We start from the raw sequence: 24,640 nt of genomic DNA on the forward strand, positions 1-24,640 counted from the left end.
TTATATTTTACAAATTCTTTCTTATTGTCATGTAAAATGTTAGCACACTTGAACAGAATGTGACATCTATAAACAGAAATGCAATATTCATTACAACATCAAAAATGGCTTGAACTATATAGCTAAGGAATATAAAATTATAAAAATTTGTTTATAGTTAGCAAAACTAACGAACTACATACAACTTATTGCTAACATCAAATGGAACATGAGGTAGGTATTGAGCAATTGTCGGGTAGTCGGTATGGCCATCTGGTGTTTCACAGACGTGGGGAATCAGTTCTGGGAATGTGGTAAGAGAATTTGCACCCTTCGGCTTTCTCCTCTTGTCGATAACAGCAACTCCACTATCAGCAACAACACCACCATAATATACATACACATGGTGACTGTATCAGTATTGCTCACCCGCTATGTGGTAAATGTACGAAAAGAAGTACAGTATATAAGATCAAAGGATGATACAACAAAACAATGCAGTTAATATTCACATACCTTCTGTTGTTGAAAGGTGTTGGTTGGTTTCAGTACCACATGTGAAAATATCACAAGTACATATAAATGAGTCACTTATGTGTTACAAATAACTTACAAACTAGATGTTGCGATGATGAGGAGACAGTGACATTTGCAGCAACATAAGTATAAAAGGGATAACATAAAAATACATGAAAATTTTGTACATAAATTTTATTTCTTACCAGCTGTAGTAGTAGTAGTGCCAATCATGGGTAGTGTCGGTGTCGTTTTCAAAGTGAAAAACAAGAACATTTGAAATGTAAACTAAATTAACTACAAAACATCAACAAAATTATTAGCGCTTACATACTAATCATGTCATCAGGTGGTGATATAGAAGGACAGAACAAAATCAAAGTAACAAACATGAGTGAAACATCTTTTTAAAACTTACTTTCTGTAGTTGAACAAATATGTTGAAATATGAGACACAGCAAGGTTATGAAAGGAAAAAACACCAGTGAATAATTTAGTATAAGATTTATCACCCAAACATACTCCAGGATGCCACTGGCACAGGTTTTCACTGCTCTCTGAGGCAAGATAGAATCTCTGACATCGTTCACACTCCCTGAATAGTTCACAATACATGTGGTGCATTATAATGATTTGGTTACTTGAGGTCATCAAATTGAGAACCAAAAGTCCTGTGCTTCAATTCTTGAACTTGCTTCCTAGCAAGATCACGTTCCCTGCGTACATGCACAATGCATTATAGAATATTAACCTATCACCGAATCGTTAAACATTTTTGTGAAAACTAAAAGGTCTATGACATACTGTTGCATTACCTGACGACAAGATCCAGCCTCTCTTTCAACATGGAGTGTACCTCCATTGCATGTTCGCTGGCTTCCAGTGCTGCTGTTAATTGTTGTTTTAATTCTTTCTTTTCTGTATTAGAAGAAAATTCGTACTGGTGTATAAATTATGTAAGGATGGGGTCACCGTATATTGTGTATGAGATTGTTTAAGTAAGGCTACTATCCTAATAACTTCAACTTAATTCTACTATGTTAGTAATGAAATAGCATTCTTTAAATCTTCGAAATGTTTGCTAAAGTCTGATTGCTTGTATTATAGTATTTCACCTTGTACAGCCTTCTCACATTGGCCGGCCATTGTTTCAAACTCAGCAGCGATTGCTTTGCACTGATCTGCCATTTGTCTCATCTCCTTCACAGCAGTGTCACGCTCTCCTGCCACCACTTTTAGCTTAACCAGTGCCAAGTCACGATCACGTTTAACCTAAAATGCAAAAGCCATTCTACTTGCATATGGATATAAATGTTAGCCATGCAATAGTAAACTACGAAGTATATAGCATACTGTGATAAAGGACCTAAGCAGATGATATGATGGGTAAAATTGTTCAATTCAACTGATGTACATAAATAATACAAACACAATTAACACACACTTTAGTTTGACATATAAACTTTGGAGAAATTAAGATTAGCAATGAGTCAAAGAAAGACATTTCACTGCCTTGCAATTTTGTTCGTGTCTCTGGTTTTTCCAATGAGAAGGACCAATCCAGTGGTCTAATTTTTTGAAGAGAAAGATGAGCTGTAGTGCTACCATCACATAGCAGAAAAGTGAAAAAGTCACCTACTAACCACCATTCCTCTACAGACATTTCCATAACAAATTTAATTTGCTACTTATAATATCAACTCTTTGTGACCAAATTTTGCTGTTTCACTGTATGCACACATCCATTCAAGGTCTTCAAAATCTGGCTGTGCATGAACAACACCAAACTGCGTAGTGGGTTTAGTCATCTGAGTCACATTTTGTCCTAGTCAAGTGGGGATCATCTGCTATATTCAATATCTGGGCCTGACCCGAATCAGATCATGTGTGTGATCACAAATTAATGTTTAGTTGTACTGATGGTTGCACATACTTGAGAAACTTAATATGGAGCCACGCCCACCTTTCAGGAATGTATTTGTTGCTGTCTGTAGGCATACTTGGAGTCATATCGGGATTGCATACTACTGTCTGTAGTAGAGCTGAGTGATAGTAGCGATTAATTGATTATCGTGATAGCTAGTAACAATTGTGATCTTGATAGTATACTACCGTGCTATCGTGATTACTTATTCATATCTGTGTTTGGTCAAAAATATGGATAACAAAAGCAAAGATGATAATGATGAAGTTCAGAAAACTGTAAAAGATTAGTAGCTTGAGCATGGACAACAAAGGCAACAACTGTAATACTGACACATAACAATTTTTAGTGGAGTGTTTGAAAAGCAGATGTGTGCTATGTACGTAATTGGAGTATTCAAGTGTTTGTGTACGTGAGGTTGAGTGTCTTTAATAACTGCTAGCAACTATCATGATACTATTGTTATCGTGATATAAAAGTTACTATCAAATCATGATTATGATAGTTGTACTATCGCTCAGCTCTAGTCTGTAGGCATACATGGCACCACACCCACTTATCAGGGTTTTGTGTTGTCATCTGTAAGAAACTAGATCCTTGCGTAAGTAAGGGGGCCAGGGAATTGTGGGTTTTTCTGCAGCTGCTGTAGACTTATAAAATAATCTCACACTCACACTTAAATAAAATACCTGATAGCTTATCGCACTGTTGGTATATGTACATAAGCTGAAATTATGAGGTTTGGACAGACCTACAAGATTTATGCTTTGTTGCTGACCCCTCATGATATTATACATACGTAGATATGAATACTCATATCATCATTACACTTTGTTTCTGACCTCTACTTGTGAATCCTGTGTAGGGCAGCGTTGAAACCGGGTCGGGTCATCCGGGTCACATTTTCTCCAGGTAATCCGGGTTTACAATTTATCCGGGTCTGACCCAGATTGGATCACGTGAGAAACAAAATTGTTCGTTTGACGACGTAAAAACTTATAAACACTATCGCGTAGCTCTTTCGTGAGCCACGCCCACTTATCGCATTACCAACATACGCTCAGCCACGCCCATTTGTTAGTAAGTGTAGTATGTAGCACGAAACTGAGGGTATCTATGGTGAGGGGTAGCTATTGTCAGTAGCTGAAGACCTTCTTTTTTTTTTGTCGGCTTTAATTAATCCGGGTCACATCCGGGTCAAATCCGGGTCAGTGGGTCATCCGGGTCAGCAGTAGTGACCCGGTTTCAACGTTGGTGTAGGGCTTCCTCAATATTCTCTTCTTGGACATACACTCATAATATAAGATTGGAAGTTACGTTTGCCCTTGATACAGAGGCCTGACTATACTAGATCACACAAGCAATCACACTAGAGCGTTGGACATAATTTCACAAATAGGTACAGTAAATTTTGAGTTACACATGTGGCTATGTGTAAACAAGACTATCTGGAATTTATGGTCCATTTATCAGCAGCATTGCATGTTGTCAGGTAGTCATAAAAAGGCAAACACATGTTGAATTAACAATAGTTCAACTATGAACCACACAGCATGCAGTGTTACACAGTCTACACACGCACAACAAAACAGTGTGACTGACAGTTACAAACCTCTTCCAGTTCATTAGATAGTAGTCCAGTGTGAGTGTTAGATGGCCGATTGATTGCCTTTAACTGCTTGAGGGCCTTCTCTAACGGAGGTCTCCTCACAGGATTAGGGTGTACCATACTCTGAAGTATAAACACCAACTCATTTGGTGTGTCTCTTGGAAGAGGATGGAGATCCTACCAAGCATACAGTAAATACGGACATCATGTCAGATATATTTAGGATTCCTACCTTCAACTTGTATGTGATTTCTCCATTATTGTCATAGCCAAGAGGGTAGTCAGGCAATGGGTGGTTCCCAATAGCTACCTCATATACCAACACTCCCACAGCCCATGATGCTTGTGCATTGTAGTCTAAGATACCTTTCTCATGAGGATCTCTCTTACACTTGTTGTATACAGTTTGTACTTCGGGAGATAAGTGAGCCTTGTTGCCGCCAGCTAGGGAGCCCCGTTGGTACCACAAACGTTTATCATCAGATGGAAACTGTTCTGCACAACCGAAATCACACAAGACAAATTTCTGCTCATCTGTGACAAGAATGTTGTCCAGTTTTAAATCCAAATGGCAAATGTTGTTTTCTTCCAAGTAGGCAACTCCCTCAAATATTTGCTCAGCAAAGTCAAGCACTGATCTTAATGGTATTGGAGATGGTAAGCTTTGCATCCACTGGCGTGCATTCTGTGGATGATAGTCCATCACAACAAATTGTCCTTTTCTGCGAGTGGTCTCTCCAGTACGTTTCTTCTGGGTTGCAAACTCGCGCACATCTTCTGGCAGAATTGCCGCAAAGTTTTCAGGAATGACACACACAAATTGAGCCCAGAATCGAACTATTCCTGGATGAGGCAGCAAACGAGATAATACTAGCCACTCGTTTTCATATGCATTACGTATCAACGTTGAGTACTCGTGCGTGAAATTGAAGAGAAGTTTCACTGCAAAAAGTTTCTGTGGGTGTGGCAGCCCGTGGCATTTACAGCGCGCTGACACCACCACTCCGTTCTGTCCGACACCAATGACTTGACAGATCTCATAATCAGAAGCACGAGAAGAGTTTAAAATGTTCAACTCAACCACCTCCATTCAGTGAAGAGGAACCAGCCGGAAGCAGGATATAAGATGAACCGTAAAATTAGCTGCAGATTCCTTCAAGATTTTCACAATTGCCTGCTTGTGAAACGCAACACAAATTCAGTCACTCACATTGTTCTTCCAATACTGCTGTATCTATGCTGAATTCGAGTTTGTTTATTGTTTGCCGAATGCGCACTCTAATTGACGTTAATGACGCAGCAAAATTTTATTATATAAAGCGGGCAAACCAATCAACAGATTCAAACCCCTGGTGAAATCCTAGAGGTGAGTAGTTGTTATCTGCTGTACTGCGCCATGACTGAAGCTACTGAACAACCCGTAAGCAGTGTAGTTTAGTATTGTTGTTGTCGCGCTGTAATGTAACGGTCTTTCATGGTATGTCACACCAAGGAGGAAAGATGCATGCTCGGATGCATGTGACCTGCACATGCACATACCGCTTGTGCATACGGCCTGTGTGTTTTGCAACTCTGTTAAGATGTAGGTTCTACCATTGTTGCCCACCAACCTATTGGGGTAAAATCCCCAGTGTTTTCCCAACCGCAGTGAAATCACTTTGTATTTTAATCACAGATGGCTGTGCCACCGAACAAGCGTACCCGTAATGAGTCTGGCTCGGGTAGTGAAGTACCCCAAGGCCTGGCAGCGTCTGCTGCCACCCATATTGAGCATCTCAGCCTGTTAGACATTGACTCACCACTATCTGTAGTGAGGAACACTGGAATTGTGTGTACAATTGGTAAGTCTTGGATGTGTGTACAGCACTGCATCTACATGTGTGTAAGTGTTTGTGTATCAAATGTTAATGGGAATGGATATATTTCCAGCTTTCAGTACAGAGGTTAAGGGTTAAGAATGTACACACTTTTATTGGGTTTCTGTTTGCATCACTGCAGGTCCTGCTAGTAACAGTGTAGAGACACTGGTGAAGCTTATTGACAGTGGGATGGCCATTGCTCGTATGAATTTTTCACATGGAGATCATGAGGTGGGTGTGTTTTGTCTCTACGTTACCTTCGTTACTTACTTTCTTCTCATCGGTAGTATCATGGTAACACAGTTGCTAACGTACGCAAAGCAAACCTTCAGGTTCCAGACCGATACATTGCTATTGCTTTAGACACCAAGGGACCAGAAGTGCGCACTGGATTACTAAAGGGAGTAAGTAGCAGTTACAACATTGTACATTGTTGTATACATTGAGGCCCGAAGTTGTTGTTTGTGTATACAATTGAAATGTTTGCAATTAGTGTGTACTGTGAAGGTGATGTACACACTACATGTACTGTGTGTTGTAAGGTCATGTGAAACAGCTATGTTGCTGTTAACTGTTGATACAGGTGTGTTATTCTTGTGGTGTGAGCTGCCTCCCCAGTATTTAGTCAGTGAAAGTGGTGAGATCATGATATTAGAGGCTTACAGATTTAATATTATCAGTTATTAGATGTTATTGAATTGTGGGCTGATGCATTGACAGATTTTCATGTTTAGTGGGATCTGTGTATAGATATCAGGTATCCATTTAAAAAAAGAAAGATTTATAGTTTAAATTGTGTGTGTTGTCCTACATACACATCAAGTTTTGAAGTGTTTAAAGAATTTATGTATATAAGTACTTGTGTTCTTCTCACTGTTTTGTACAGGGAAGTGGTGCAGAAATAGAGTTGAAGGATAAAGACCTCATCACTCTGTCCACAGATCGCAAGTTTGCTGACTGTGGGGACAATAACACCCTCTATGTGGACTATGTCAATATCACCAAGGTAACTACTACTACTCTTATTAATGCACAGCAGAATTTTGCTTGCCCTACATGAGTTATTGTACACCTTTGTGATTGTGTGTTAGGTTGTACAAGTTGGTTCGCTGGTGTATGTTGATGATGGGCTGATTAGTCTTCGAGTGAAAGAGATAGGACCAGATTATCTCAAGACTGAGGTGGTTAATGGCGGTAGAATTGGCTCCCGAAAAGGAGTGAATCTTCCGGGATTGGAGGTTGATCTACCTGCTGTATCAGAGAAGGACATCAAGTGAGAAACAATTTATAGATTTCATACTGTAGTCAATTGAAGGGTACATGACTTTAACAAGTAATGCACAATACAGAGCACATCGGGAAATTTATCATGTTATTTTTAGATTGCCAACGTTTTTGGTTGTAGTGTATTCCATGGCAAATACTGCATTGGAAGGCAATATACCCAAAACCTAACTTTTTCTGATTTTTTGCATGTCCTTGCACTATTACACAAAGCTGTAATGACTATTACACTGTGCATTTTATACTGTTTGTGTGTTTGAACAATGATGCACCAATGTTTTAAGCATGCATGTTGTGTTTACATCTTGTGGCTGTTGTTTTTAGGGATCTCAAATTTGGAGTTGAACAAGATGTGGACATGGTGTTTGCCTCATTTATTCGTAAAGCATCAGATGTGCGTGCTGTACGTGAGGTGCTTGGAGAGAAGGGCAAACATATTGCAATTATCTCCAAAGTGAGAGCGATGTACAGTGTGTACTATGTAATTAATAACTGAGTACAGGGTTTCCAATGTAGTGTAATAGTCCTCATCTACGTATATTCCATAAAGTTTTTGGTGTATGTGTGTCAACATATACAAGTGTTGTGTTCCTTGCTTGCTATATAGGCATGTGAGGTTCCAACACAAATGGAGCCACTTTCCTCATACATAATATAGTACCTGATTATGCACAAATGTGCCGGTTTTAGTAAGTTGACTTGGCCTTGTGCATGCTCGTATTGCTCCAGTCTACCCAGCTGTTAAATGGGGACCTGGTGCTAGCTGGGAAGTCAACTGTCTATGTATCACACAGCAGATGAAGGTCCAGGTGGTACCCAAACATTTGCCTGTGATTGAGACATGGTACAACCTCCTGTAGGTTACTAATCCTCCCCCAGGAGGATTTGCCTGTGCTGGCTCTTTACACCTGAGTAACGCACTAATTTATGGGTGCATAGGGGTGACCATGCTAGCAAGGTAGTTGAAAGCTTTCCTTTTTGCTTTGTGTGTGCGTGCGTGCATGCAACTGGTAGTTGAAGGCTTTAGTATATTTGTATGAACTACTCCCATTCTTCTTAACAGATCGAGAACCATGAAGGAGTGAGAAAATTTGATGAGATTCTTGAAGCTAGTGAAGGCATTATGGTTGCTCGAGGTGATCTTGGTATTGAGATCCCTCCAGAAAAAGTGTTCCTTGCACAGAAGATGATGATCGGACGTTGCAACAAAGCAGGAAAACCTGTCATCGTAGCCACACAGGTAACAAAGGAATGGTGTGTGCGTGCGTGTGTGTGTGTGTGTGTGTGTGTGTTTGTGTGTGTGTGTGTGTGTGTGTGATGTCAAAAGACCAAGCTACTTGTTGCTGTATGGCAGAAGATGTAGCTCCAATAGAGTTGGGTGGTGGTAGAGGTAATGAAGAATTTAAGTATTTTGGGTCATTGATAGAGGCTTGTGGTGGGATGACAGGGGAAGTTAATCACCAAATTGCGCAGGCTTCCAAAGGTTTTGGTGAGCTTCGCAATTTGGCTTGCAACCTTAGTCTGGAAACTAAACGATTGTTCTATCAATCCGTAGTGCTTGGTGTCTTTTTGTATGGTGCAGAAACATGGACTCCCACTCAGGTAAAATTGTAGAGACTTTTCATCGTTATTGTATTAGATACATAATGGGCATTGTGCAATAGGCGCAGTGCAACACCACTAGTCAGTTGGCTGAACATTTCGGTATGTGAGTGTCTGTTGGCAATTTGTTAAGCTTGGCCAGCTTCAGGTGGCTGCTAAGATGGTTTTAAGAGCTTTTCCATCAGTGACTCGTTTTACCATCAAGCTCAAGACAGATGTTTTGTAAACAATTATTTACTGAAGGGTTGGAGAATTTGCTGGCTGGACCACAGTTTCAATCTAAACCCTTCCATTTTGAGACTTGCTGACGGTTTTTTAAGATAGCACAAAACATATCAAGACATAAGTGTGCAACTGCCTGCCCTCAACATGGCGGACGATGATTACGTGGTTGTGAGATTCTTCAGGACAAGCATCATCCATTGGATGGCTTCCTTCCAAGTTGTGTGTGTGTGTGTGTGTGTGTTCCCAGTAATAAAAATATGGAATAAATTGGTCACCCATTTTGAAATTATTCTCCAACATGCACACTGGTCTCATGCAATAAACAAGTCATTGATGCAGTCTAAATTTCATTCACAATATTTTGCTTTGCTGTAAACTGTTTAAAGTTTAGGCTTCATGTCATACGTACAGATGTTAGAGAGTATGATTGAGAAGCCACGTCCCACCAGAGCTGAGACAAGTGATGTAGCTAATGCTGTACTTGATGGTACTGACTGTGTAATGTTGTCTGGAGAGACTGCTAAAGGTGTGTTGTTGTTGTTGTGTTGCGTGGCATGTGTGTTTGTGATAAACATGTACTTGAGCTTATCACTCTTACCAAGAGTAAATAACTAACTCCAGTATGGGCCATCTAAAATGACAGCCACAAGAATTTCTGGATATTATAGTAAATTCACGCTTATGATATATAAGTGTTGTTAACAACAAAGGTGGTGACTTTGAATAACTCCATGTAAGCATATTAACACCCTTCCTGTAAATTCAAGGGAAGCCTGTGGGCTTTTGGCTGTCATTTTTTATAGCCCATACTGGAGTTAGCCACTCTCTCTTTTTACTCTTTCTCTTACTATGATGTGTATCATCTTGTCATTACAGGGAAGTACCCAGTTGAGGCAGTGAGGATGATGAGTAGTGTTTGTTTAGAAGCAGAGGCTGCAATGTTCCATCGTGTGATGTACCATGAGCTGCGAGACCTCACCCCTACTCCAACTCCCACCACCACCACTACCGCCATTGCTGCTGTGGATGCTTCCTTCTCTCAGAACTGTGCAGCCATCATCTGTCTCACCACTACTGGAAGGTACATTGTCCCTTAAACAATAAAAGTGTTTACGTCTGTACTACCACTATGTATTACAAAGTTTTTGGGATGCCTTTATGCCTTGGGAGCAATTTTTAAACCAGGTGGGTGCCTGCTTTGTTGAAATTATTAAAGCTGTGTGGCAGTGTACCATGTTTGCATGTTTGTGCATGCCCACGTTAAATAGATGATGCTTCATGTCATGAATGAAGGTCATACCTCAGAGAAGCAAGCATCCTTATAAAGAGTTTTCATTGTGCCTATGGCTCTGAAAATGTTGTACGGACCTGTCCTAAGTACTGTATGTTTTAAGTGCTATAACAGCCTATCATGTTAGTAGGGACACTGAAGTATTTCTACTTCAATGGTGGGCATGATCGTCACTAAAACATTCCATACTGAAAGTGTAGCCACCAATGCCAACCAACAAATTTGTGTATGTAAAATACATTAGCAAAAGTTTAAGAAGGAGTGTATATAGCACATTATTTATTATTTTCCACAGGTCTGCATTTTTGCTGAGCAAGTACAAGCCGAGATGTCCTATCATTGCTATAACCCGTGACCATCGTACAGCCAGAAGGGTGTGTATTATGTGTGTGTGTGTCACACAAGCCTTGTTTTGTTGATCTCTTACTGTCGTGGTTGTTTCATATCATTACTCCTTTAATATAAAGTTCTACTGAAATGGTAAAGTACACATTGACTATAATCAGGAATCCTATGGACAAGGGAGCATGCAACTCTATACACTACTAGCATTATGGGCACAATTTAAACATGATGTCTTGTACTAGTGATGTATCATTAGTTACATCATTCTTATGTGCAACAGGGATACACAGAATGGGCCATCGTTTTGTGTGAATGCAGCAAGGCTGCTTTGATAATAAGGAAGGCCGTCAAGTTGAAGGAATAGCTTGGAATAGTCCACCAGAGTAATTTCGTGTCACTAGCAAATTATGTAGAAAGGCTGTCCTGCCAAGTCTGTGGTATCATTCTTGCATTGTACCATTCAGCTTTGTTTCCATAGCTTTGTAAACAGCAACGGTCAAACATGGCAGCCATGTTTGACTTTTGCTGTTTACGGAGTTACATGCTCCCTTGTCCATAGGATTCAATGCACTCCTGATATAATCAATCTTTGTTACTAGTTGGTGTACATGGTTTAGTCAGAATTTAGTCAATTAAATTGTGTCATAAATTGTCACACCATGAGATTTCTTTTAACATGCACCAGCCTCAAGTCAGTTTCAAACTCATACACAACAACTTAATTTCTTGGTATAATAACATAACATGACTGAATTATTAAAGTGGTGTTTTTGTGCATTGCATGACATAAACAACAAATTCAAAGCTTCCTAATTTTTACATTTCAGTGGATCTTTAATATTGGACCAAACATCACAATGTAGATCAGCAAAATTTTGCTGTTATATAGAATGTGATGTTTCCGTGGTAACCATTTTTAGCTTTTGTCATTAAGAGGTACCCAAATTTAGCTTTAATTGTTTGCAGACTTACTTAGAGTCCTCAGCTTACAGTTGTATATTTTTTGGAGTATTTCTTTATTTTATATCTGAATTTGTTCACTAGTGTCACTTGTACAGAGGGGTACATCCTTACCTCTACTCGGAGCCCATCAGCCCAAAGGGATGGACAGATGACATGGAGAACAGGTTTAAGGAGGGAATCGAGTTTGGTCGAAGCAAGAACTTCATCCATTCTGGAAGCACCATCGTATTGTTGAGTGGATGGAAACCTGGTCCTGCACATACCAATACTGTAAGAATCCTGACACTGGAGTGATGACTAGTATGGCCTCTCTTATAACATGGACTTCATCATGACTGCAATTGTTTAGCTTTTTAATTTGGCACTGTTTATGTATGTAGACTTTTGTAAACATTAGTTTCCGGGGATATACGGAACCTAACGTACATGGAAGGACAATATGATCACGTGGTTTTAGGACTTTAGTCGAAGGACTATTTCTGGAAATGTTCGATGTTCAAAGGATTTGGGATGCATGGCCAGGCTTAAGACATACTCAGGTGAATTGTTTAGTACACTGCGTTTTACCGCACAAACTGTCTGGCACGCGAGACTAATTCAACACTTTAAACCACTTCCTCCTCGCATAGACGCTAAGAGCCATCCTGAGGGAGTGCACAGAAAACGAGGCCGCTGGTGCACAGAAAGTGCTCAACATGTTCGTCGTGGGGAGTCACGTGTTCCTTATCACTGGTGTGCCAAATGATACAACGTGTAAGCACGATTGCAATCGCGAAAGTTTTATATACTTGGTATAATAAAAGCTTTAGTTGCAATGCAGTGAACTTTTTTATATAGCATCGTCGGTGGTGTATGTATTTGATGTTGTGCCTAAAAGCCACCAATCAAGTAGTGCACTTGGAGGGTGTGTGGCTGATAATGACCTGGAAGAGGTGGGGCTCAGTGACCGGCAGAAAGTGCAGCTGCTCTCAGTCAATTCTGTTGTCATCGATGTCATCTGTAATGCTGCAGCCAAGAACTCGGTGTTTGTGGTATGTAAGGCATAGTGTAGTGGCTGAATTACGAGGGAATTTTTGTGGTATTTCTAGGTATAGTTGATGTAATGCTTTTGTTGGGTATTCCTGTATGTGTATTGATATGTACATGTGGGGTTTATAGATTATATACCAGAATTGTTGATGTACACGCACGCACACACAATGTTAAAATCTAAATGACTTGTACGTAAGACACTTGGATAATCTGAACACTGCCGTTTGATCCCAAGATGTCTTGGTTAACATGTTTCCAATCATATTCATATTTTATATTGTTCTAATGGCTAGTGTAATGGTCCCTTATGTTAGCTAGTTTGTACCTTCTAGTCAGTAGTCTTGTACCTAGCAGATAGAGAAGTGGCCATCTATTTTTTATCTTTACACACACTGTCTTTGTTAATGCAGATAGAGCAGAATGGATCAGTACATTTGATGCAGTTTACTCTAACAAACTACACGTGGTCCACTACTGGCCACACGCAACTCAACCCCTCCAAACAACTGGTGATAAACTCTATCTTATTTGACAGTGACAGGCAGGCCTTTGTGTGGTGCCAAGCTGATAGCAAAGGACAAGATGGACTCAGAAATTATAGTGTGCACATGTGTGAAATTGAGTTATCATCAAAGACTTCAATAACTTCAGGAGATACTGAGACTATCTTAAATAATGCACCCCTGGTAAATCTGTACTCGCTTAAAGGTGGTGTCTGCTTGTTGCCAAGGTAACTCCAGGGTTTATTGTGGACACAATTATAGTTGGTGTGCTTTATTAAGAGTACATGCTCCACCCGGGTTGACATTGTACTGGAATTTCGGTGGCAGAAAACTAATAGTAAGTGAATTATGTTATTAAGCCTATACAATTAGAACTGCAGTATATGTTATATGTGACCGGCTGAGCAAAAACCTGCCATTTTTGCACATTCCTCGAATTCAATTTTGTTGCATCTCTGTAATCTATAGCAACAAAAGAGTGGACAGCCAAACTTTCAGCCTTTTATGATGAATGGTCTTGGAGTTACAGTGTTTGACAGTTGGAACAGTGATAAACTCGATTTGTACAACAACAATATGGAAAATAAATTACAGACACTTAAATAATCATAACTCGCGATTAAAACAAGCTACAAAGATGGAACTTGGCTTAATTTGTACACCATGAACTGGCAAATCAATCCTGCTTTCCCTATACTCATTCCAACCAAGAAATGACAACAGTGAACATTGTTTTTACCGCATCGTAAATAAATGCTAATAACTCACGTATCTTTTGTTGTGCAAACGATTTTCTCACTCACTTTCAGTGCGTACAAACATGATTAAGTGTGCGTAAATTTTTCATGTAGCATGTATATTTTTACCCAGTATATTTCAATACGGGTTTTATGATAACTGCTGGCTTTTGCTCAGCAGGTCACATACAATTGAGTAGAAGCTGTATGTTCTATTAGAATATATTATATACATTTGTATTAAATTTTAACTCTACAAAATTGCCTCATATCTGTCATATGTATCATTACGTTCTTCTTGTATTCTTTACCAAATGATTTTAGCCTCACCTGTGGTACCATGGTGATAAGATGCTGTCCCATTTAACTGATGGTTTGACTAACTTCAAGAGTATTGTTATCAAACTGACATCATTGTGGAGAAAGGTGAGCAAATTTGTTGACAATATTTTACAGACAGCTCGTATGTATTCATAGTGTATGTAAATTGGTACACAAGGATCCAAAGAGATTTCTTTGGAAGAAAATTACCTACCGTACCAGGAATATCTGAGTTGTACACAAAATTTAGTGAAGCAAAGATATTTCAAGTGTTTTAATAGCGCAAACACATCTTATAGTTTTTTGCCAACCAGTGTGGGCAGAAGCCTGTGTGATAATCATGATAGTTTATCCTAATAACTTACACCAGGAGCACATCGAATCCTATGGTCAAGGGAGCATGTAACTCCGTACACTACCAATACTATGGGCGAAATTCAAACATGGCGTCCAGTGTTACTATGTATATGATTGGTTACATCATTCTTACGCACAACAGGAATACACTGAATGGGCTGCTACTCCATCGTCTTGTGTGAAGGTAGTAAAGCTACTTTGATAGGAAGATCGTCGAGTTGAAGGTAAAGCTTGGAATAGTCAAACAGAGTAATTTTGCATGATAATCAATTGTAGAAACACTGTCCTACTAAGCCTGTGCTACTGTTCCTCCATCATGCCATTGAACTTCGTTTCCATATCTTTGCTTTGTCACAGCGGAAACATGACACATTCGAGCATGTGCTCCCGCATAATATCCTAATTAGGAAATTTTAAAAGTTACTTATAGTACATGGCAGCCATGTTTGAATTTTGCTCTTTACGAAGTTACATGCTCCCTTGTCCATAGGATTCGATGCGCTCCTGCTTACACTATTGGAAAGTTTCATGTAATGGAGATACATTGAACATTATTGATTAATTAAAGTGTCCAATATTTACATGTAGCTAGGAGTGTAGTAGATTCTTGTGATATTTTACCCGATGTGTGTAGGGTTGTCATGCAAATGAAGGTCTGGTTGCCATGCATACCAGTCTACTAACTGGAGACCTACTGGCATTAGATAATGAGATGAACATCTATAGACTACAGCTTCGTAAAAGTAAGTCAAAGATTGTGTTAACAGTTAAGATGAGTGGTAATGTGATATAGAGATGTAGCCAGACTGTTTGTGATGCCAGGGCCCAGCTACATTATGTACAACACCATGACTGTTTTATGTTAAAGGAAAAGGCTTATTGTGTGTGTGCGTGCGTGCGTGCGTGCGTGCGTGCGTGCGTGCGTACGTGCGTACGTGCGTGTAACACAGCATGCGCATGCCACCCTAGGTAAATTTGATAATCTGAAATTGAATCTGCAAGTGATTTCAGGAGTTTGTTAAGATTTTTGCTTGATTGTTGTGTTAATGTGACTGCTTTATTAGGGTATATTTTACAGCAAGTGTATATTATATACTACACTCCTGCCTATCTAGATGTCTGGTTTTCTGAGAAAATGTTTTGTGTGCGTCTGTCTCATGTGTGCTTTCATTATGTTTTACTTTGTTGTAATAGGTCATGTAGACAAGAAGCATTGTTCAAAACTGTTAGACCCAATTGGTCGATTTCAAACACTACCATTGTTACATAAACAGCCAATCACAGAACAGATACAACTATTCTCTTACCATAACTACAATGGTGTGCTCTATAAAGGATGTTTAAGGTATGTTGACCCTTTTGCAGAAGTCAATCTCAGAATTATTGATAAATGTTAAGGCATATACGCATAGCAGTTTCCTTTGTTGCATATAAGGTCACCTGTATATACCGGCTGTTCAGCTTTATGTTGTTCACTGCCTATACACACTGCAGACTTTATGAGAATTCTTGTGGGGAACTAATCTACTATAACGATGATTTTGAAGGATTACAGATGCACAGATGGTGTAGTACTGCATCTGTAGAGCAACTGGGATTGTGGTCGGAGCATGGAGTGTGGATCATTAGGGTGAGCATTTGTCATAGTGATGAGTTTATCATGGTGATGATGTGTAATTTAATGTTGCTTGTGCTGTGGCTGCAGAGTAAGAAGATAGCAGAACATGCTCAGTTGTTAGCACAGGGCTTGTTTCCAGTGACAACTAATGCTGATGAGGTAAGTATTCTGCTTTGTGCATGTGTCACATATAATGCACTTCACTACACTACAAACACATACACAAAGCAAAACCTTCAGCTGCTATACAAGCACAGTCACACCTACCCAGTGAACCATTACTGAGCACTACTCAGATGCTATATGAGTCAGTATAGGCAACTCTTACTGGGGGCAGGCAAATCCTCCTGGGGCAAGATTAGTAACCCACAAGAGGCTGTGCCATGCTTCACAAATGAAGGTGTGGGTGCCTGAAGTCCTACCTGGACTTTCACCCGCTATGGGAGACATGGAAAGTTGGAATTTGCTTCCCCAAAAAACAGGGTAGGTTGCTTTCCCAGTTGACACCAGGTCCCCATTTAAACAGACTGAAACAACGTGATGTACGTGTGCGCACACGCGCATGCACACACAAACACTTCTCATTACCACAATGGCTGCCTTTGCTATGATACCATTCAAGCTAGACTAATATGATATCAAGCACTAACAGTCATGTAGGCAAAGGATTTTGGAAGTCATGTGTCACACTGTGGGGACCAGTGCACACATATGTAAACAGTTCTGTTATATATTTGTACAGACTGTATTTTATATGCTTAATTCTCTAGTTACAGACCACACCTGGTTATGTACTGCCAGAAGGCCAGCGTCATGCAGCTGATTTGTGTCGCACTTGGGGGCTACATTTACAGGCCACCAAATACGCTATCACTGCTGTCTACTCTAATCTGAAGGTACATGTGTAAGGAAATTAGCAACTAACTGAGCCTGTTACACTTGTAAACTAAAGCCCACAATGTAAAGCTCTGTATCCCTCAACAATTCAAAGCGTTTTGTATCTTTGAACAAGGTCATGACCATGTTTTCCCATGATATCGCCCAGGCTATATATTGCCTGGGCGATATGATAGTTAAACCCTGAACGTACCTTTAAGCTTTGACTCGTTAAATTGAGCAACACAGAGTATTACATTGTGGGTTTTAGTTTACAGGTGCAGCTAGGCTCAGTGTAGTTGCTAAGTTTCAATTAGTTGATTGTTAATAAACTGTGTGATGAATGATCCCTAAAATATTCATTTGGGCAATACGTGGATGCATATTTCTTCCCATCACGTCTCAAGTCATTGAGCAGATGACGGGATGAGACACACCTAAGACTGCTAATAGGTCCCAAGTTTACTTAATATAGTATACTGCACCAATAGCAAAGTTAGTTATTAAAACCATGATTGGTACATAACAAAAGCGGTGAGCAGTGGATGGTCATAAAATTTGTGTTTCCTTAAGTAGCACCTTGAGTAACTGTTGTGTGTTCAATTAGAATGTTGTAAAACTGAGTTTAAAATGTTGTGTCTGTGTGTACGTAATTATTTTCCAGAGTCTTTAGTGTTGTAAGCAGATCTCACTTTGTTTCTAGAAGTACAACGATATAAACATTGGTATTGGTACCAATATTGTGATATCAATAATATCAGAAATTGGTTATGGTTGACATTTTAGTAACTATATTTGCCCGTTATTTTGGATGGTTGATCTTGTAGCACTGTGGGTAAAGCATGAGGCTAAATTACTAATGGTTTCATAATGGCTCAGGGTTCAAGCCCCACGTTGGATTAATTTTGGTTTCTTTGCTTAGACCTTTTCATTTTTACCTTTTTCACAAGTTTTTTTTTTTTTTTTCGAAAATGTTTTGCAACCACCTTTTTGCTTTTTTTGTCACATTTATCCCAATATCCGTACTGAAAACTGTTCAGGTGCAACCCTTACTAAGGGTATCTGAATGGGTAATTCTTTAGCTCTGTAGCTAATATATCGGTTATCGGAATATTGGTAAATCTCCATATTGGTCCTCTATTTGTGCTGACCATTGTAAATAATAATGACAGCCAATGCCATTGTTGCCTGCTCGAAAATTGCTGATTGTTCTATTAGAAGGTTTACTTGTTGTAGTAGTGTGCGGTATACTAAGTTTGTATACTGACAGTATATTGCATGAATATAATGTGTGCTGTAAGCATATTGTCATTATTGACTGTAGTGACCCCTTGGTTTAGCGCAACATTTTGTTATATAATTTTCTTTTACTGCACACCTGTGTGCATTTGTTGTAGGTTGCTATGGAGAATGAAGAAGATAGTACCGACAAGGAGATACCAGCTGAGGTTATCACGAAGTGTTATGTGTGTACTAGTTGACTACATCAGTATTTAACACAGCTAATGGAGCTACTAACAGAAACTTCATTGCAGAGCCCAGCACTGTTGGTGGCACTACTTGTACAGGTATGTGTGAGTTACTATGGTTTTTCACTATATTTGGTAATATCTATTTTTGTTGAGTGTTGACTATTTACTATTCACTATTATTGTTGACAAGTGTTTCTGTGTGAGTAAAAGTGGGGATGTTTTAACCAGAACTATGGTTAGCTAATTGCAGTTTTGTGGTGGCCTTAGTCATGTGCTAGCTTGAAGGTCTAATGTGTATATACACAACAGTCTGATCATCAGATTGAGAGACATTGCCTGGTGTAAACATTATGTAGAAAGGAGCCAACTAGGTGATGGGAAAATTTTTACTACTGTAAGTAAATAAATGGCAGCTGTCTAGACTAATTGAAGTTCCCCTGTTACTGTACATGTTGTACAAAGCAACTTGGTAGTTGATTATACAATGTGTCATTTCTACCTGTAAATGATTGTTTGTTGTTTTTTTCCATGGATTGTACGGAAATGGCAATATCTTTTGGCAGTTCCCAGTATGTAGAGGATTCTTGAAACAGAATGTGAAGGAGTTTCTCAGTCAGTACTACATGAAGGGTGATGACAGTGGCAATAGTGAAGAAGATGAGTCTCCAGTCAACATAGACTCCTTTGTGTACACACCATTAAACATACACCTGGGTGAGAATGGTCGTGGTGGTATATGTGCATGATTTGGTGTGGATATCTATTGTTGTAGGGACAGTATTGGTTTGTCGGTGTAGTACATGTGTTGATGTGTGCATATGTGTGATTGTGTCTTTCTTTGGTTCTTCAGTTTTGAAATGACATGCTAATCTTTGTATGTTGGCCATTTTAGTTTAGTTTAGGGCTGGTATACGTGTTGTAACCTTTTCGTACAAAGTGACCTTTATTTAAAGGGGCTACAACAGCAGATCATTAAAAAATATGATAGTGTGGATGCCCTTGCCCAGACAATTACATTTATGGAACTTCACATTGCAGATTAATGTAAATCAAACTGGCAATCAGCCAGTCTGTGTTTCATTTTGGCTCCTAATAGCTTGTGTTTCTTTTTCAGTTCATTCATTGAATTCCACTGACAATTCTATTTGCATGTCAAGCTGTGACCATTAGCTAGAAGCACACCAGCTTGTTCGTTAAGTTTGGGGGAGAATCCATTGAAGTCCTGTAATACATATATTTTGCTTCATATAAAAAGGATTAATTTCAGGTGAAACATGCATCATAGAATGTCACTGGTGTATGCTAAAGAATGTGCACATGACCTGTACAAGCTAACACACCTGGCTTCTATTTATGTGACAGTTCACCTTACTGAATAGAGAAGTGGGTAATGTACAGTTACCTATACACAGACATCCTATACACATTGTCTGTACACAAGAGTTGTCTGTGTACCTGTTTGGTAACATTGTTGGATAACACCTTTAGTCACATGCCTACATGTGATTTGATGTGTGATGTTTACTTGTTGTTTGTGCCCACAGCTCCACTCCTACAAGAATACGACAGACTTGTGGACGAGTATGATGCTGCTCTGAATAGCAGCTCAGTTCAGGTACTTCTTTACACTCAGATTTATAAAGCTTCATTTGTAATATATTCAGCTACCAAAAACCAATGTTCGTCCAAGCCCTATGCTCTCTTCCTGTACAAAGATTTTGAAACTCTTGCTCAGCCCACCTCATCCATATGAGGGGAAGTTTACATATGGCTTACTTCACTGATAATTATAATGTTTAAAAGATTATTGTGTGGCTTAATACTCTGTTACTACATTTGGTTATTCTGTGTGATGTCAATGTCTGTATGGCTATTGACCAGCCAATCACTAAGTTGTAATATTTACAAGCAATGGGAACTGATTTAATAGACTTGAGGAATTTGTATAAAACTTTTTTCTGTTGTTGTTGGCTATTACTAGCATTGCACTGTTGAACTGTTCACATGTGGGAAGCCTTTTATTGTAGTATGTTGACTATAATGTTGAAACATCCCACAAGAAACGCATAATAATAATAATAATAAATTTAATGCATTCACATCTTTGCTCTAACATTGTTACATAGATCATTTTTCTCGGTACAGTGGATTTATCTAGCTGCAATGCTGAACAACTTGCAATAGTTTGTTGAATTTCAATTTGCCAAATTCAAGTTCTGCCAAACTTTCGGCATATAGATAAAAAGAAACTCTCTATGTATGCCATATTTATGTGACTTGTCACACAATAAGCTCTATAAGACACTCTTATCCCATTGTAAAAATGTATAACTCTTTGAAGTCCATTTACAGTGCCTCTAGTAATACACTCTCCAATGCCAATATGTCTGGCTCATAAAGAGAAATATCTGTAGACTCATTAACCGGTTACTAAATTGTTTCCATGACAGTTTGGTCAACTACCCAGTGTTGGTGATGAAGTGAAGAAGATATTGGAGAAGGCAGAAGGCTGGATAGCTTCTAGGGATGGGCCAATCAGTAAGAATTGTACATGTTTGTACTGCGTACTTTAATTAGAACAGTCACCCTTTCAAATTGACATGTTTCTCCCCAGATTACTAAGGGATATTTTTAAAAGCCTCATACTGTAGCATACTTGTAGTGGCACATATCAAGAAAATGTTTTTAAACAAGGTTATGTTGTTTTACGAGCTTCACAGCTTTTGTAAATGTTTTAGTAGACATCCTGTAACAAGTTTCATGTATTTTAAAAGGTTATGACCTTTTTGTATGTGTTTAAGCTGTTTCAGTTGTCAGCTGAGGGACTTTTTGTTGTAATTGACATCACATATAATTAATTAATTAATTAATTAATATTTTAATATATTTTTATGAACTTTAACTTTTGGGAATCAAGCATCTTAGTCTTGGGAAACAACTTGGGTTAGAGCTATACTTTATAAGGAGGTTTTTATTGAACATAATATATAGTTAGAAGTCTTGTACTTGATAAGAACAAACAAACAAACAAACAAACAAACAAAACACTGTTTATGATACTATATCTATTATTGTTTTTGTACCTGGTACTTGGTTAACAGAAGTGAATTTGAAAAATGACAGCTTATATACTTAGGTGAACTTTGAGGTATTCTCTAAACTGTTTTCATATGCCAGGTGATATATGTATGAGCTGAAGGACTTTTTGTTAATTGCTGTTAATTTGATACTCACATAATTAATCATAACTTTTGGACAAGAGGCATCTTAGTCTTGAGAAATATCTTAGTTGGAACATAGTTATGAGACATACTGTAAGAACAAGCAAACACTGTGATGGATACTGTATTTGGTACGTATTTCATGTGTCTGTCACTTGTACAGCAAAACTCTTGTCCAAGCTGGAGTCACTGACAGTGGCCCACCCAGTTGAAGCACTACAGAGTATTAAGGAGTTCATTGGGGTAGAAAACTTTCAGGAAGGTATGCCACAGTGACAAAAGCTCATTTAAATGCTCTAACAGTTTCAGAACCAGGAATGTTGATTCAAAAACCCCAGCATATTAGTATTGAATGAATGTGTTGATCAACAATTGAACACTAGTTTTACAATGTACTTGAATAGACAAATACTCAGGCTTCTGCACATAATTTTTTTTGTTTTTGGGATGGTTCTCCTGTGTTTATCTCATGACTGTTTACTAACTGTCCATATAAAACTATAACCTTGTTAGGGTATTGTGCAATACAAAACATTAGAATGATATCAAATTTGTTTTATTATTTTTATAGCCTGTCAAGACTTCACGGGATCTCGCTGTACCAGTCACAATTGGAAGACACTATTTGCTGCTGAGTCAGGAAGTATTGGCCAGTTACAGGTGCAGTAATCTGTTGTTTATTTCTGTTGTTTGTTTGTAATGGTAATTATCATACGGTACGGTAGTACTGTATATTAGGGATCTCACGGAAGTGTGGGTTTTTTGGGCCAAAAATATCACTCAAAAACCAGTTTCACAATACCTTCCTGGCGGCTTGGCAGTATTGGGTATAGGTACAGCCCAAAAGTACCTTCAGTATGACCATAAACGCTTCCATTAGATTGCTATGGAATTTAATGGAATTTTCTACTATGGCTGAAACAATCATGGTATGTTAATATTCGAGTATTCTTTAAAGTAACGACGAATACTAGCTACATTGTAGTCATACCCATTTGACATATTTTTTAAGCAGTTTACAGCTTTTTCAAGTAACACGCTGATAGCTGATGTTAATGTATTTATGCATTCAAACTCTGTAGCCTTCAATGTGTCACTCCCTGATGGCAAATGCATCATGTGAGCTGGATCATGTGATCTTAATGAATACTCGAGTACCAAGTTTACTATCCAAGTACCAAAATCCTTAACAAGTACTCGAGTATTTGCAGTGTTTGTTTCAGCCCTATTTTCTACTGACTGACTGACTTATAATGCCTTTAGACAAGCATACGGTAGCTTGATAATAGCTAAGTCTATGAGCTTGATTTTTTGCTGCACAGGGGTGCAGTGTTGGCCTCTTTCCAGAGGTGAAATCACACTGATAGTGGTCTATGGGGACTGTCATACACTATGGTGGTACAAGGTTTGAGTTTTCTACCACCCAATTGTATCATTCAAAAACCGCTCTCACTTTTTCTTCACGCCAGCTTAGCAGGATTGGTTAGGCATAACAAAAATGCCACCCCAAGCCTTTCAATGAAATTGTTAAAAACTTTTAGTGAATTGAATTTTCTACTGAATGCCTGACGCTTGTCTTCAGCCAAACATAACTCAACTATGGGTAATGTTTTGGACTTCATTACTTCAATGTTCTACATCGCTTTGGTCAGGGACATGTCTTTTTGTCAACCGTAGCAGCTACAATGCATGCGTCATGCGTCATGGACTTCTTACCTTTGTCCTTTGTGTCCCATATTTCTTTCTTCACTACCGTGTAGGCGTTGATGGCTTCATTGCTGGCTTCATTGCTGGCTTTTACGAGAATCATCCATAATTTCTCATAGCGCTGACTGGATTGAACAGGTGGAACATTGCTGAATACAAAAATAACCATATCACTTTTCAGTAATTGATTATGGGGTGTGCATTATTAATGTGTTTGGCCTGTGTCATTCTTTCCTTTGATGAGGTTCACCAGTCATAAATCATGTTACAAAAATGTAAACAATTACATTTGAGTAGAGATCATAGAAAAAAAGACAAGGGAGGTCATGTACACCTGCAGCTATACTAGTGGACATTTAATCCCTGTGGCTATATGCATTATTGACAGGCTGTATATATTAGTTAAAACACTGCCGCGAGTGCAATATGGAAAAAATAGACCACACCAGAGTGTGTTTTGTTCATATTGCACAAGTGTTGCGGTGTTTTAACTAGTTTAAAATGCTTTCTGGTCATCTTTGTTTGGATTATTCATTTTGTAAGAGTCAAACTGTGTCGGTTTTTAGCCACCAGACAATCAGTAAGTGTCTATATAGTACAAGTTAGGTGATAAAACACACAGATAACATCGTTTTGGTTACTTCTGGCGATTAAAAATGTTACACATGTGATCAACAGTGCTGTATTTTCTGTACACAGTGCTGTAGAAATAATAGCACTCTTATCCACTCAGACAGTTAGTCTCACGTTGCCAGACCAATATGCCAGGCGCTTATCGATATCCTGATTATAAGCGCCGGCTGCAATTGGTCTGGTGACATTACGACTCATTACCATTTCTACTGGAATGTAGCGGCGTGCGCAGTATAGCCGTGGCGGTAGCTGTTTCCATAGATACCTAATATTTTATTACGCTAGTGTTGGGACTATTCTATATAACACAGCTAACACAAGTGACAGGTTATTACACTCACTACTCATCACTACTATTCCTTAGCAACAGTGGCCCTTCGTCGTCAACAGAGGTAAACCCCGCAAATACGCACACCGTTTATACTAATTGCTTGCGCACCATATGCTGCGCTACTGAACTGGTAATGGGTCGTAATGTCACCAGATCAATTACAGCCGGCGCTTATAATCAGGATATCGATAAGCGCCTGGCGCGTATTGGTTTGGCAACACGAGACTATCAGACA

The 24,640-nt window shown here is 38.9% G+C and overlaps 3 protein-coding genes across 4 annotated transcripts in view; 2 read left to right on the forward strand and 1 right to left on the reverse strand.

Moving 5' to 3' along the window:
* Nucleotides 1-5,333, reverse strand: LOC136239607 (serine/threonine-protein kinase Pink1, mitochondrial-like). Its single transcript, XM_066030371.1, has 9 exons — nucleotides 4,261-5,333; nucleotides 4,032-4,205; nucleotides 1,611-1,767; nucleotides 1,311-1,413; nucleotides 1,137-1,211; nucleotides 914-1,090; nucleotides 702-828; nucleotides 409-595; nucleotides 1-347 (listed from the first exon to the last, which is right to left on the reverse strand). The coding sequence occupies exons 1-7, from the start codon at nucleotides 5,116-5,118 to the stop codon at nucleotides 822-824; spliced, it is 1,551 nt and encodes a 516-aa protein (XP_065886443.1). The 5' UTR covers nucleotides 5,119-5,333; the 3' UTR covers nucleotides 1-347; nucleotides 409-595; nucleotides 702-821.
* LOC136239606 (pyruvate kinase PKM-like) lies at nucleotides 5,246-12,022 on the forward strand. 2 transcript variants are annotated; one of them, XM_066030370.1, is made up of 12 exons: nucleotides 5,246-5,394; nucleotides 5,704-5,869; nucleotides 6,027-6,118; nucleotides 6,175-6,291; nucleotides 6,774-6,893; nucleotides 6,979-7,160; nucleotides 7,496-7,625; nucleotides 8,235-8,411; nucleotides 9,410-9,524; nucleotides 9,875-10,079; nucleotides 10,585-10,663; nucleotides 11,679-12,022. In XM_066030370.1, exons 2-12 carry the CDS (start codon nucleotides 5,704-5,706, stop codon nucleotides 11,889-11,891), a joined length of 1,596 nt encoding a protein of 531 aa, XP_065886442.1. In that variant the 5' UTR covers nucleotides 5,246-5,394; the 3' UTR covers nucleotides 11,892-12,022. The 2 variants fall into 2 exon arrangements, with proteins under 2 accessions (XP_065886442.1, XP_065886441.1); XM_066030369.1 differs by having other exon boundaries at nucleotides 5,304-5,448.
* LOC136239605 (uncharacterized) overlaps nucleotides 11,999-24,640 on the forward strand; it is an 18,661-nt gene continuing 6,019 nt past the window's right edge. The window contains exons 1-18 of the mRNA XM_066030368.1: nucleotides 11,999-12,136; nucleotides 12,227-12,350; nucleotides 12,435-12,628; nucleotides 13,040-13,359; nucleotides 13,412-13,469; nucleotides 14,194-14,295; nucleotides 15,182-15,290; nucleotides 15,742-15,892; nucleotides 16,042-16,177; nucleotides 16,253-16,324; nucleotides 16,936-17,061; nucleotides 18,439-18,489; nucleotides 18,544-18,609; nucleotides 19,077-19,227; nucleotides 20,058-20,128; nucleotides 20,964-21,051; nucleotides 21,898-21,996; nucleotides 22,306-22,394. Of these exons, the coding sequence (XP_065886440.1) occupies nucleotides 12,083-12,136; nucleotides 12,227-12,350; nucleotides 12,435-12,628; nucleotides 13,040-13,359; nucleotides 13,412-13,469; nucleotides 14,194-14,295; nucleotides 15,182-15,290; nucleotides 15,742-15,892; nucleotides 16,042-16,177; nucleotides 16,253-16,324; nucleotides 16,936-17,061; nucleotides 18,439-18,489; nucleotides 18,544-18,609; nucleotides 19,077-19,227; nucleotides 20,058-20,128; nucleotides 20,964-21,051; nucleotides 21,898-21,996; nucleotides 22,306-22,394 (2,061 nt within the window). The 5' untranslated portion in view covers nucleotides 11,999-12,082. The remainder of the gene's footprint in view (nucleotides 12,137-12,226; nucleotides 12,351-12,434; nucleotides 12,629-13,039; nucleotides 13,360-13,411; nucleotides 13,470-14,193; nucleotides 14,296-15,181; nucleotides 15,291-15,741; nucleotides 15,893-16,041; nucleotides 16,178-16,252; nucleotides 16,325-16,935; nucleotides 17,062-18,438; nucleotides 18,490-18,543; nucleotides 18,610-19,076; nucleotides 19,228-20,057; nucleotides 20,129-20,963; nucleotides 21,052-21,897; nucleotides 21,997-22,305; nucleotides 22,395-24,640) is intronic.

The sequence above is a fragment of the Dysidea avara genome, chromosome 11 (assembly GCF_963678975.1).
Source record: "Dysidea avara chromosome 11, odDysAvar1.4, whole genome shotgun sequence".
Taxonomy (NCBI): domain Eukaryota; kingdom Metazoa; phylum Porifera; class Demospongiae; order Dictyoceratida; family Dysideidae; genus Dysidea; species Dysidea avara.